A 14171-nucleotide genomic window follows, 5' to 3' on the forward strand; every position below is an offset into this window, starting at 1 on the left:
ACCACATACATCATTTAGGGTCTGGGGAAAGCCGGTGTTTCTGCAATTCATATCTAGGGTGAGATTCAAAAGGTCAGACTAGAGAAGCTCTTCCCACACAGCGGCCTGCTTACCCTAGTCTCCCAGTAATGTGCTTAAATCCTGCTGGTAATCCCAGGATCCCCATGTGGCTAGCTTGTCATCTCTAGGAACAGAAAAGAGAACACTGATCCTGGCTTCTTCGCTGAGATGTCTGAGATGTGACCTTCACTTGCCGACATCTTACGAAAGTACGAGGAACATGCTTGGAAATGCAGATCCTCCAGATCAAAATTAACCAGGATTAGATCATATGCAAAGATGACAATCTGTTAATATACCAGACGCTCATTCTCTCCCTTCCCCCCACCCCATCCTGGTCACCAGTCCCCCTTCTCTCCCCCCCACACCACCACAAGGACCTGATCACCAGGACTCCTGATGAAGCACCAGAGAATGCAGTTCATGACCTCACACTTGTGACCTAAGCCAATGTGTCCCCTCTGGCCTTTCTCACTGGGGTTCTTAAACACCACAGCAGGACTGACAAAGCAGTGAGGATAGCCCCAGGGTTTGAACTCACAACTTGAGCTCATCAGACCAGGGCTTTAAGCCATGAGCCATCTTCCCAGGCACCAGACAATGTATGATTCTTATGCAGAGGTAAGAGACAAGCTGTGCAAGCCAGCGAGTACACATGCATCTTTGGTGATTCAGTGACACAGGGAACCCCTGCTGGTGAACAGATGTGATCAGTCAAGCTCTCAGACATCCACTTTGAGCAAACAGACTTAGCCACATGTGCCTGCATGCCTGCATGCTGCAGGGTGTGTTCAGGCAAAACCGACTGTCCCCACTTCAGCACAACTTCATCTAGGCCCTCTCAGTCCCGGGTCTGTGCTTGTCCTTGATGTGGCTGGGGAGTGACTCTCAGGGCCCAGATATGAGATCACTTTTATTTTTAGCCTTTCTTAATGGTTGTTAACATTTGCTCTGAGCACTTTTGCTGGCCTAAATGGATGTAAACAACATCTTAGCATCCAGTGTGGTATTGATGAGAGAATAAATTTAGTAAATGTAAAGATCCAAGGAGGAAAGGTAAAAACCCCATCTTTAAAGGTGCTCCATACACATCCCCTCATAAATGTTTGAAAACTTTTTGGAGAATAATTTTCACTTAATCTATTTGTCTAGCTGGCACCTCTGTCAGATGAAGGTTTAAGAAAAAAGTCCATTGTGAAAGCAAAAGTTAATGAATTATTAAGTCACTGAAGCCATCGATGGAGATCTTTATTAGCCACCTGTAGGGAAGACGGTCTTGAAAGCGTGGCCACTTTCAACAGAGGAATAACCTTCAGACATGAGAGGAAAAAGATTCCATAACCAGAGAGTCTGCTGGGCAAACACATGTACCTGGATAGTGGTAAGACAAAAAGCTCAGACAAGGTCTTTCTGCAGCAATCTAGTTAGGGACATAGCCAGCTACATCCAAAGAGGAATATACTGACAACAGAAGGCTTGCCAGGGCCTGGATCCAAAGGAAGGGCATTTTCCTTGCATGAAACCTACCCGGGTTTGGTCCTCATATGGTCCCTAAGCATCACCAGGACCACCAGGAGTGATTCCTGAGCACAAATCTTGGAGTTACCCCTGAGCACAGCCAGGTGTTACCACAAAATAAAATAAAAACCAAAAAGCAGATTTTGCAGTTCTGCTCTTCAATCCCTCACAGCAGAGCCTGGCAAGCTACTCGTGGCATATTGATATGCCAAAAACAGTAACAAGTCTTACAACGGAGACGTTACTGGTGCCTGCTCGAGCAAATCGATGAACAATGGGACAACAGTGCTACAGTGCTACAATGCTCTTCAAGAGGCTAAGTATTCAGATGGAGGAGCTGGCCTTCAGTGATGACAAGGAGTATGGGAAAGACCTAGCAAACCTTCGATATTAACTAGATTATAGCATAAAGTGCTCCTAATGTGTCAAATAATCCATGTGCGTGCTCCATGTGGTTCCACACACAGCGCGGCCCATGGAGCACACAACTTATTTTCTTCCTCATATGAAACAGAAGCTAAGGAAGCTTTTTCAAACAGAAAACCAATGCCAGTATGAAAACCTGATAGTCTTTGCTAATTCGAAAAGCCCCAAGCATATCTTAAATCATTAGACCAAGTTCAAAAGGAGACCCCATACAAATCATTCTTGGATACCCACAAATAAGATAATACAGGAATTGGAAGCAAGACAAAACAGGTGGACTCTTCACTGCCATTAAAGGAACAGAAATAATATGAAATGAGTGATAATACTCTGCTCAGCTTAGGTATGGTTCTAAAATGAGAGACTGGAGATAACAGAAATCACACTGGACTGGGGACTGGCTGATTCTGCCACAAATAATTTCTCTTAATTTTTCTTATCTGTGAAATGGTGGGCTGAATCTCATCTAGCCTTATGCTCTAATATTACAGCTGTCTGTCCTTTCATCTGTCCCAATTCACCTTAAAACACAGAGCAAGTAGCTATGAAAAACTAGGTCCATCAAAAAATCCTTCTCTCTCTCTCTCTCTCTCTCTCTCTCTCTCTCTCACACACACACTCTCACACACACACACACACACACACACACACACACACACACACACACACACCTCTTTCAGTTCCTTTACTACCAGGAAACCTCTTGTTGCCTTTCCATCTTCCCAACTTGTAGGATAACATAGTTTCAGGTAGTTTAGGTTTACTGGGTTACTCCCGTCACAGTGCTCCCATTCCTCTTTGTTTATTTGTAGCTTCTTTCTTAGTGTTCTGTTGACTTGTAAACATTGTTTTTCTCTTCTCCTTAAGTCCTTTGCATAGTTTATTCAGAGCAATGTCCTTTTTGTATGGACACAGGAAGACTTAGCAAATGTTATGCTTTTGTAACCTGGGAGTCATTTGACTCTACGTGATACTTTCCTCCTGGGCATCTGTTCTCTCGACCTAAGCCTCAGCTGCCCTTACTTCCTAGCACCCCCAAAAGCAGGGTCCCGACAAGGGACGAGACGGACCCAGGGCAAGCGGTGAGTTGTGTGCTACCCTGGCATCGAGATGGGCCTGGCCAAGGTGCCTAATACTTAACTGTAAGTTAAGAGCTTGATCATGGAGAAATGTTGTCATGATCCAAACAGTGATAACTAGATTTGGACCCTGCTAGGGTGAGGAATGATTAATCTGGCCTGAGGTCTGAGTCTGTGGCAAGATGTTGCCAGGAGAGCTGCCTTGCAAGCCTCAATGTATCTCTTACTATGTCCATACAAAACAGTGCACCTGCCCCTCGGTGAGCTTTAGTTTTTTACACCACCTCTGAACCACTTTCACCCCAGCAACTAGTATTAAGATGTTAATAAGTGTTTGGAATAAGGAAAGGAAAAAACCTTAAGAGTCAGGAAGGGCTTTGGAATGCCCTGCCCTCAGAAAGGGCTTTCTTATGTTGATTTTGCTACCAGGCTGGGTGTAGCCTAGAGGGCAAGGTGGGAGAGACAAGTAGGAGGAGAGATGAGGGAAGCAAAAAAGGCTGGAGTAGATCGAGAGAGAGGACGGAGCTGGGAGTGCAGGAGATGAGAAAGATGGAAGATTGAATAAACGGTAACTAATCAGCAACCAGCTTGGTCCTCGTTCTTCCTTTGCTTGTCCTTGGCCAACGGCTGTCCCGATCCAGCCCATACACAGCGGTTCCAGAGCACCAAAAGCGGGCGGTGAAACAGAGCTGCCCGGAGAGCCTGCGAGTGCACGTGCCCCTCGGCGAGCTTTAGTTTTTTACACCACCTCTGAACCACTTTCACCCCAGCAACCATCAACGCATCTTTATCTCTAGTACTTTTCATCATTCCATGGATGCTATTTAAGCAGGAATAGACAGCAGGTAACTGGATATTGGGCTTTTACCCACTAGAGATTCATGTAGGTTGCTGTTTGTAACCAGCATTTGGATCCTGTTTTTTGCATTTTTAATTAACGAACACCACATTTAGTAATGAGGAGAGAGCAGAAGAGATGCACGCATGGGTCGAGGGTGGTATTTGGAAGACACTGGGGACATTCTGTGGAAGATCTAAACACTGTCAGGTTCTAGAACTGGTCCAGGTATTTACAGTTTGACTGCTCTTCATTGTTGCTTTCCATTTAGTCAAATCCATGAATTCAATAAGATAAGGAGTCAAATTATGCCCTAAATACTATGAGGTCATCATCCACAGAAAGTAATGTCTACTTCCCTTCTGTGCTCCACTCACATGTACAGACACATTCACTTCTCTGTCTCCCATCCCAGGCAAAAGCCTCCTCTCCACCTGGGGCAGATCACAGACTCCACAAGGCAACTTGATGGTCCTTATAGTCCCATAACCTGATAAAGATGCCTGAGATGCACAAAATGCATCGTTAGAGAAACGTAGAACTGACAAAAGTGCAATTGAGAGGCTGGAGTGATAGCACAGCGGGTAGGGCGTTTGCCTTGCACGCAGCCGACCTGGGTTTGATTCCCGGCATCCCTGAGTGCAAAGCCAGGAAGTAACCCCTGTGCATTGCCGGGTGTGACCCAAAAAGAAAAAAAAAAGGTACAATTGAAACGCCAGATGGTAAAAGAAGTCAAGAATAGGCAAAAAATAATAATCCCAAGGCTTGGGAACAGCTCGAAGGGTTGAAGCACATTCTTTTCATGCAGAAGGGAAACCCAGGTCAATCGCCAGCACAGCATGGCCCCCTGAGTACCAGATCAAGTAAGTTGAGAATTATTCCCAACCACCTCTGGTTGTGGCAGAGAGAAGGAATGTAAGAAGGCAAGGAAGTGAGGAAGCAAGGGAGCAAGGAAGCAAGGGAAGGAAGGAGGGAGAGGAAGAGGTAGGAAGGAAGGAAGGAAGGAAGGAAGGAAGGAAGGAAGGAAGGAAGGAAGGAAGGAAGGAAGGAAGGAAGGAAGGAAGGAAGGAAGGAAGGAAGGAAAAGAAAGAGAAAAAGGAAGAAAGGGAGGGAAAGGAGGGATAGAAAGAGGGAAGGAGGGAAGGAGGGAATGAAGAAGGGAGAGGGGGAGGAAGGAGGAATAATAGAAAGAGGTTGTGCCAAGAGACGAACCATGAAGTTAAAATATGACTCAAATGTCTTCAATGAAAGTATATTACAAAGTCTAACATGCAACAATTCACTACTTTCTTCTGATTAAAAATTACTATGGTTTGTTGCATTTTTTAATTAAACAGTGACTTTTTGATATTTCCTATTCATGTGCACTCATTAGAAATACTATAATTTGTGTCTAGTTTGCCCCAAGTCTAACATCTTCAAAACCATAGCATGTATAAATGGGTGGACATGAAGAGTATCATGCTGAGTGAAATGAGTAAGAGAAAGGGCATAGACATAGAATGATGGAACTCACTTGCAGGATATAAAAAATATAGTATGAGACTAATACCAAGGAGAGTATAAACAAGGGCCAGGAAGACTGATCCATGGTTGGAAGCATGCCACAACTGGAGGCAGCAAGCGCAGTTAGGACAAAGAAGGGACCAGTAAGACAATAATAGTTGAAAATGATCACTCTGGGGGCTGTAGCAATAGTACAGTGGGTAAGGCGTTTGCCTTGCACTTGGCCGACCCGGGTTCGATTCCCAGCATCCCATATGGTTCTCTGAGCACTGCCAGGGGTGATTCCTGAGTGCAGAACCAGAAGTAACCTCTGTGCATTGTCAGGTGTGACCCAAAAAGAAAAAAAGAATGATCACTCTGGGCAAGAACTGAGTGCTAAAAGGATGTAAAGAGATACACATGACAATCTTTTAGTAACAGTACTGCAGCCATAATGCCCAAAAGGAAAGAGAGAGACAGAGACAGACACAGAGACACAGAAACAGAGTAGTTTTTGCCATAGAGGCAGGCTGGGAATGGCAGGAGGGAACCTGGGGACATTAGTGGTGGGAAATGTACACTGGTGGAAGGATGGGTGTTGGAACATTGTATGACTGAAACCCAATAATGAACTACTTTGTAACTGTGCACCTCACAATATGATTCAATATTTTTAAAAAAAAAAACTATAGCACAGTCTCATGTCCCAGACACTGACAGTGGGTGTGTTCATACAAAATACTCTCTCTATTACCAGGACCCCTTCCTGTTGCCCTTCCATCTTCCCACATCTGCATCTCCTTCACCCTATCAACCACCCACTCATCTCTAGTATTTTGTCATTCCATGGATTCTACTTAAGCAAAAATGGACAGCAGGTGGGGCTGGAGCAATAGTACAGTGGGTAAAGCATTTGCCTGGCACGTGGTCGACCTGGGTTCAATTCCCAGCATCCCATATGGTCCCCGAGCACCACCAGGAGTAATCCCTGAGTGCAAAGCCAGGAGTAACACCTGTGCATCACCAGGTGTGACCCAAAAAGCCAAAAAAAAAAAAAAGAACAGCAGGTAACAACTGGAACTTGGGCTTTTCCCCACTAGAGATTCACACAGGTTTTTGTTTGCAACCAGTATTTGGATTCTGTTTATTGCTGAGTAATATTCCATGGGACAAGTATAGCTCTATTGGTATCATCATTCAAAATTGAAGGGCACTAAGTTCTTGGCTACTATGAACAGGGCTGCTATGAATATTCACATACAAGCTTTTCTGTTCAGACATAATAAATTGTTTCTCCTAAATAAATGCCCCAAAGTAGGAGATTGGGTTACGAGGAAGTTGCACATTTCATGTTTTCAGAAACTGCCTGCCACCCTCCCGAAAGGATGCATCATTTTGTATCAGCAGCAGTAATGCATGAGTCATCCAGTTTCTCTGCATCCTTGCCGGCATTTGGCAATATCACTAACCGTTCTGGTTGATAGGTGTGCAATGACTCATTTTTTCTTGAACACAAAGGTCTGTCATAGAGGACAGGGAGGACAGGGAGAAACCCCACAAGCAGTCAGCTATCTTTAACTGTTTTCCTATTCCCTGATGATTATCTTAACATGCACAATAAAATAGTACCTGTACCTAATGAAGTACCAGGTAGGAACAGAAAAGTACTTGCTTTGTACAGAATAGCGACTAAATGCCAGCCAGAAATATCATGCTCAACATAAATTTCTAGAAGTATTGACTTTCATGTTCTGAGATGAAAGAAAACTTCTATTAGTGGCACAAGAAATTATAACTAAATAAGAATAAGTACGAGTTATAACAATTTAAAGAAAGAAACAGAGACAAAAGAAATAGCTCAATGGGCTAGAGTACTGGCTTTGCATGTTGGAGGAATGGGTTCAATCCCAACACCACATGTTCCCCTGAGCACCTCCCAGAGCAATCCCCAGACTCCAAGCCAGGAGTAGCCTCTGAAGACTGACAAGGGAAAAAGGAAGAAAGGAGGAAGGGAGGGAGGGAGGAAGGGGAAATGAATTAGTAGAAAATGAGAATTGCTGATACCCAAAAAATAACAAAATTCATGTATTATGTCCTAAGTTATATAATAGTTCACCAGGTTGCTAGATACACAATCAATAGTTAAGAATTAAAGCTTCCCTTGGTACTGCAACAACTGACTAAAAACGTAACTTTGTAAAGCCCATTTATTGTAGTGCCAATGACTTGGAACAAATATTTTAAATGCATGAAAATTTCATGAAGAAAACTATAACACTTTGGTTTTTAAAAGCATTTTTAAAACTATATGAGATACCATATTTTTAGGTAAGAATCAACATTCCTAAAGATGTATTTTCCCTCCAGATTAACTTATAAACTGAATGAAGACTTAACCTAAATTGCAATAGGACATTTCTCTGTTTTGTTTTTGATTTAACAAAAGACTTTTTGAAAACAGAGTTATCACAGTTTGAAGATTTCTTTAAAAATTAGGAATAGAGCTTCCATATGCCCTGCAGTTCCAATCCTGGGTATCTTACCCAAAACACAAAATCATTAATGCAAAGGACATATAAACATACATCTATGCATCTATATTCATCGCAGGATTATTTATAATAGTCAAGATCTGGAAATAACCCATGATTTCAGATGAGCAGATGAGCAGATAAAGAAGTTGTAGTATATAAGTTGTGGTATATCGCTAGAGCAACAGTACAGCAGGTAGAATGTTTGCCTTGCAAACCCCAGTTCGATCCCTGGCATCCCATATGGTCATCTCTCCACCACCCACCTCCTAGCCCCAGCACTACCAGGAGTGATCACTGAGTGCAGAGTCGGGGGTGAGCCCTGAGCATCACTGGGTGTGCCCCCACCCGAATGCCAAAAACAGAAGAAGTTGTGCTGTATATATAATGGGGTGTAATCACCAGTGAGGAAAATGTGAAATCTTATAGTTTCCTGCAGGTTGGATAGAACTGAAAAGTGTCAAGCTAAGGAAACCGAGTCTGAAAGAAAATGACAAAGTTCCACACGATCTTGCTCATATGCAGAGTATTAAAGAAACACAGCTGGACACTAGACAACCCCAGTGGAAACAAATCCCGAGATCAGGTCACAAATATGACTGTGATCTGAGGACTCAAGGAAGGCAGGCAGGGAGATGGGACCTTGGAGTAACAGGGAGGGACCTTGACACTGGTGGTGGGCAGGGTGTCGCAGCACTGCAGTAGAGAGCAATAGCATTGGGACTATTGCAAATCTTTTCATTTTTTTAATTAAAAAATATTTAAAGAGTTTTGAAAAATATGCATAGGGGCTGTGGGACCACTCAAAAGGCTAAAGTACATGTTTTGCAGTTGGGAAGCCTGGATTGGATCCTGCAGGGAGCAAATCACAAGCACTGGGCCAGGAGTCGCTCTGCAGCACTGCCAGGCGTGGTCTGCAAACCATACCCATTTGGAGGAAACGATTCCAAAGGGACAAGACAGTTCTAAAAATGGCGTGAAGATGCTCAGAGTTTGGAGAGCTACTGCTGCAGATGGTGATGTTCCAGTCCCAGCACCACACTTGAATCAAGCAGAAGGAAGATTCCAGAGCCCAGGACACTCCTGAACCAGCAAGCCTCTAGAATTTAAGCAAAACCCCCACTTGGAACCCTAACAGCTCCAGCCCTCTGCTAAGCCAGCCCCATGTAAGCCCGGGAGGCTTCCCCCAAGTTTGCACACATCAGACCCAGAAGCTCCTTCTCCTCAACACAGCAGGAACAGACCCAAAACAGTCTCAGGACTCTTAGGCGCCTTCTTCCTTTCTTGATGACTTCTGACTCCTGCAGGCCTGCAGCCCGCCCTCAGCAAGCACTCTTTGTCCAGGGGCAGAGAGTTTTCTTGTCTGCCTCTTCTCATTGTGGACCAGATCACTGTCCCTCCTGTCCCTCCCTGCACGCCAGCAATGTTAGCATTAACTGCACAGCTGTAATAGTAGCATTAATTGCACAACTGCAATATTAATGGTAGGTACATATGCAATATTAGAATTAACTGCACACCTGCTATTTTAGCTTCAACTGTACATGTACAACATTAGCATTAACTACACATGTACCTTATTAGCCTTAATTGTGCACATGCAACATTAGTCTTAACTGTACACCTGTAATATTAACTGTACATGCAACATTAGCCTCAACTGTACATCTGTAATGTTAGCTTTAAGCAGCCTCTCTTGAACTCATCTCCTCCTGCCAAAACTCAATCTGCTCTCCCAACTCTTTCTTCGAAACTCCCTAAAGAACTCCCTGTACATGCTGACCATCCCGCTTCAGTCTACTGAGTCCCTCTAGAAGCCCATCCATAGGTTTCTAGACATTTTTTTTTTTGTATTCTGTCCATGATTACACAAAAACAACCCTTTCCAAGGTCACCAAATCATCTCCACATCCGGGACGACATGGGGTGTGTGTCTGTGTGTGTCTGTGTTGGTGTCGTACACAGCAGTACTGAGGACTTAAGCCTGGCTCGGTGCTTAGGGAGGGATCAGGGGTCATCCCCGAGGTGGAGGGGCGGAGGGGGGGGGGTGATGCTCTGGAGACCTTGCTGGGGAAAATGGAACTGGGGAGTATCTGGATGCGAGGCTCGTGCCCCAAGCCGTGTACTATTTCTAGGCCCCAAAGATCACGTCTTGCCTGACTCTTGAATACAGGATCAAGCAGCTCAGCGGGTGCCCTCATCGCCCTGACCTTGACAGCGGTGACCACGCCTCCTTCTTGCCACGTGACACACTCCGCTCACGCCACTGGGCCAAGCCAGTGAGGGAATGGAAAGGGCACAGTTTCTTTCCCCTTGTCAAAACTAGGCGAAGCGTCCAGAAGGTCGCATCTCCGCCAGGAGTAGCAGGGGCAGCAGCGGGGCTGCGCACTCAGTTGAGCCAACAACCCTGAGCGCCCGCCTGGGCGCACCCGGTTCTCCTGGGCTTAGAACTTGAGTCCAGACCCTCCTCCCCAAGACAGCGGCGGGTGGGGAGGGAGGGAAGGGGGATCCACCGTTCTCCCTACCCCAGGTCTCTTAGGCCTCACGTCCACGTCCACGTGTGCCCACCAACAAGCTGAACCTTTCTCACCAGCGCCCGGACTGCACAGTGGGGCCTCCTGCAGGAAGACAGCTGGTGCCCTCACAACGCTCAGGCTCCTGGAAACCCCGGCAGGAAGCCCCTACGGGCTTCGACTCCCCCCCAGGACTCTTCGGCACCAAAAAGACAAGTCCAGGGGTACATGGACGCACCTTTGCTGGGACAGAACACAGGAGGGGGGAACTGCATTGCCCTCTGGAGCCCTGAAGGGGTCTGGGTCCAGCTCGCCCCTCGGGCCTCCCTTCGGGGCCCGAGCCCTGTCGTGTGTCACCCTCGCAGAACCCGGCGCGATACGACGTGGCTCCGGGGGCGGTTATGATAGAGACAAAACCCGGCGTCTAACCTGAGTGGGAGGGCGGGCGCGGCCCTGGAAGTCTGGGTGTCAAGGGTCTGGAGCCCCACGCAGCCTGGGCGCTCGGGGCCTGCCAGGTGCACCAGGCGTTCTCGGCTCAGCCGACCTGGGGGCACCTGGCGAGGGGTCGCGACCTAGCGCGCCACTGCGGCCTCGGGCCTCGGCGGGTGACCAGTGCGCGCGGAGACACCCCTCGGTCCCCTCTGCGATCTGCAGCGGACGCCTCCTGGCCTAGGCCGACGACCACCTGGGAACTGGCGCCGTCTCTCCGCGCCAGGCCAGACGGGGCCACCGCGCCCGGGGCCGGGCCGGCACCGCGACCCGGGTCCCACCCGCCGCCTTAGCCTCGCGTAGGCGCGTGGCGCGCGCACGGGCGCAAGCGCACACGGGCACGTGCTGGCACGGGCGCGCGCGCAGAAGGACCCGAGCGCGCGCGCGCGGACCTAGGGACGCGCTCATATGGGCACGGGCGCGCGCGCGGACCTGGGTACGGGCTCGCATGGACATGGGCCAGTCCTCACCGAGCAGCACGCGCCGCGCGTGTGCACCGCTAGCCCAGGGGTGGTCCCGGCGTGTGGGGTCGGGTGGGAGGGGATCTCCGCCGCGCCCCGCCCCGCTTGCGGGAGTCGGGCCTCTGGGGCGTCGCAGGTGCAGCGGCGCCCACCCCACCCCGGGGAGTGCTGGCTGGCGGCCGCCCAGCCCAGCGGGAGGCGGAGGGCGGAGCGGTGTCACAGAACGGCGCGGTCCCCCCGCCCCCGCCGCCGCCCTTCCGCGTCTCACCCACGGACGAGCCGATCCGCGACTTCCGCGCCAGCGGCATCCTCAGCGCCTGGTCCAGACCCGGGCCGGTGGGCATCGCGCCGCGCGCGGGCGGCGGCAGCAGCGCACGGGACGGGGCGCGGCGGCGGCCCGAGGGCCATGGGTGGGTGCGCGCCGGGGACAGCGGGCTGCTCGGGCCACCCCAAGCTCCAGGTCGCGGCCGCCGCCCGTGTCGCGTCCCTGCCGCAGCGGCCAATGCGGCGGCGCGGGGGCGGGGAAGCGGCCCCGAGCGGGGAACGCGGGAGGAGGAGCGGCCCGGGAAGGATCTGGAAGGCTGCGCTGGCCCCGGGCTCCAGGGTGGCGGGGAGAGGCCTCGGGGCACCGCCGGGACGCGCGCCCCCCGGGCTGCTGTGTTCTGTCTGTCCCCACTCTTGCCCTGCCTGTTTACCTCGGTCCGCACTTCACCTGTCACCTGCCCTGCTCTCAAGCGGGGCCAGGTGTCTTCCGAGCATAGATCAGCGCCCCAAACCTGCCTCTTTCCTTTTATTTTTTCCGCGTCATGGGAGGTTAGGCAGGAGCGATGACAGCGGGTCTCTGTGTTGGGTCTCTGTGTTCCTAGGGGTTCGGTCTTTTCAAGGGTGAAAATATTGAGTAAAAGAGATGCTCAGCGTTGGTATTAATTAGGTTTATTGGAAAGAAGGGAACGAAAAAAGAAACTCCCCAGCTTGAGAAGAAACTTAGTATAGGACTAAGTTAAATATGGCTCTTATTTATTTGTTTATTTTTGTAGGTTTTTGTAGGAAAACCTGGGCCTTGGTTTTTTGGGGGTTTTTTTTGCTATTTTTTTATTATTTATTTTTTTAATAATAAATTTATTTATTTTTAATTAATGAATCACCATGAGGGTACAGTTACGGATTTATATACATCTGTGCTTATGCTTCCCCCATACAAAGTTCGGGAACCCATCCCTTCACCAGTGCCCATACTCCACCACCAGTAAACCCAGCATCCCTCCCACCCTCCCCAATCCCATCTTCCCCCACCCCACCCTGTCACTGTGGCAGGGCATTCCCTTCTGTTCTCTCCCTCTAATTAGCTGTTGTGGTTTGCAATAAAGGTGTTGAGTGGCCACTGTGCTCAGTCTCTAGCCCTCATTCAGCCCGCAACTCCCTTCTCCCACATGGCCTTCGACTACATTATAGTTGGTGATCCCTTCTCTGAGTTGCCCTTTCCCCAGAATGTGAGGCCAGCCTCCTAGCCATGGAGTCAACCTCCTGGTAGTTGTTTCTACAATTCTTGGGTGTTAGTCTCCCACTCTGTTATTCTATATGTCATAGATGAGTGCAATCTTTCTATGTCTGTCTCTCTCTTTCTGACTCATTTCACGTAGCATGAAACTTTTCATGCCGATCCACTTAAATACAAAATTCATGACCTCCTTTTTTCTAACAGCTGCATAGTATTCCATTGTATAGATGTACCAAAGTTTCCTCAACCAGTCATCCGTTCTAGGGCATTCGGGTTTTTTCCAGATTCTGACTATTGTAAACAGTGCTGCGATGAACATACATGTGCATATGCCATTTCGATTATACTTTTTTGCCTCTCTGGGATATATTCCCAGCAGTGGTATTGCTGGGTCAAATGGGAGCTCAATTTCTAATTTTTTGAGAATCGTCCATATTGTTTTCCAGAAGGGCTGAACCAGTCGGCATTCCCACCAGCAGTGTAGAAGGGTCCCTTTCTCCCCACATCCTCTCCAACAGTGGTTGCTTTTGTTCTTTTGGATGTGTGCTAGTCTCTGTGGTGTGAGGTGGTATCTTGTGGTTGTTTTGATCTGCATCTCTCTGATGATTAGTGATGTAGAGCACTTTTTCATGTGCCTTTTGGCCATTCGTATTTCTTCTTTGGTAAAGTTTCTGTTCATTTCTTCGCCCCATTTTTTGATGGGGTTGGATGTTTTCTTCTTGTAGAGTTCAACCAGTGCTTTATATACCATTGATATCAACCCCTTATCTGATGGGTATTGTGTAAATATCCTTTCCCATTCTGTGGATAGTCTTTGTATTCTGGTCACTGTATCTTTTGCGGTGCAGAAGCTTTTTAGTTTAATGTAGTCCCATTTGTTGATCTCTGTTTCTACTAGATTGCTTAGTTCTGTGTCACCTTTGAAGATACCTTTATCTTCAATATCGTGGAGGGTTTTGCCAACCTTGTCTTCAATGTACCTTATGGTTTGTGGTCTAATGTTGAGGTCTTTAATCCATTTTGATCTGACTTTTGTGCTGGGCCTTGGTTTTACTTATCAAGTGACACGAATGTTTACGGAAAATGCAAGAGTTACACTGGATGGTCCGGCTGGCTCCAGGCCTTTTGGGTTATCTGTCTGGGCATTGACTTTTGGTATTATTCATTGTCTGTTTTGATGAGCTGAAGGCCAGGAGCAGAATCTTTGATCTTGAGGAATTGTTAACTTTCAATTTGTCAGAAAGAGCCCAGGAACTGGCAAGAGTTTTAAAAA

General features: G+C 47.9%; 1 protein-coding gene across 2 annotated transcripts in view; it reads right to left on the reverse strand.

Moving 5' to 3' along the window:
- The window catches only part of ATP8A2 (ATPase phospholipid transporting 8A2), a 651431-nt gene extending 639157 nt beyond the window's left edge, over window positions 1-12274 (reverse strand). The window contains exon 1 of one of the 2 annotated variants that reach the window (XM_055146569.1): window positions 11669-12274. In XM_055146569.1, coding sequence (XP_055002544.1) covers window positions 11669-11744 — 76 coding nt within the window. In that variant the 5' untranslated portion in view covers window positions 11745-12274. Of the gene's footprint in view, window positions 1-10879; window positions 11223-11668 lie in introns of those variants that run through there. The other variant, XM_004604655.2, reaches the window with a different exon arrangement.
- Between the last annotated feature and the right edge of the window lie 1897 nt (window positions 12275-14171).

This window comes from Sorex araneus, chromosome 1 (genome assembly GCF_027595985.1).
Source record: "Sorex araneus isolate mSorAra2 chromosome 1, mSorAra2.pri, whole genome shotgun sequence".
In the NCBI taxonomy this organism is placed as follows: domain Eukaryota; kingdom Metazoa; phylum Chordata; class Mammalia; order Eulipotyphla; family Soricidae; genus Sorex; species Sorex araneus.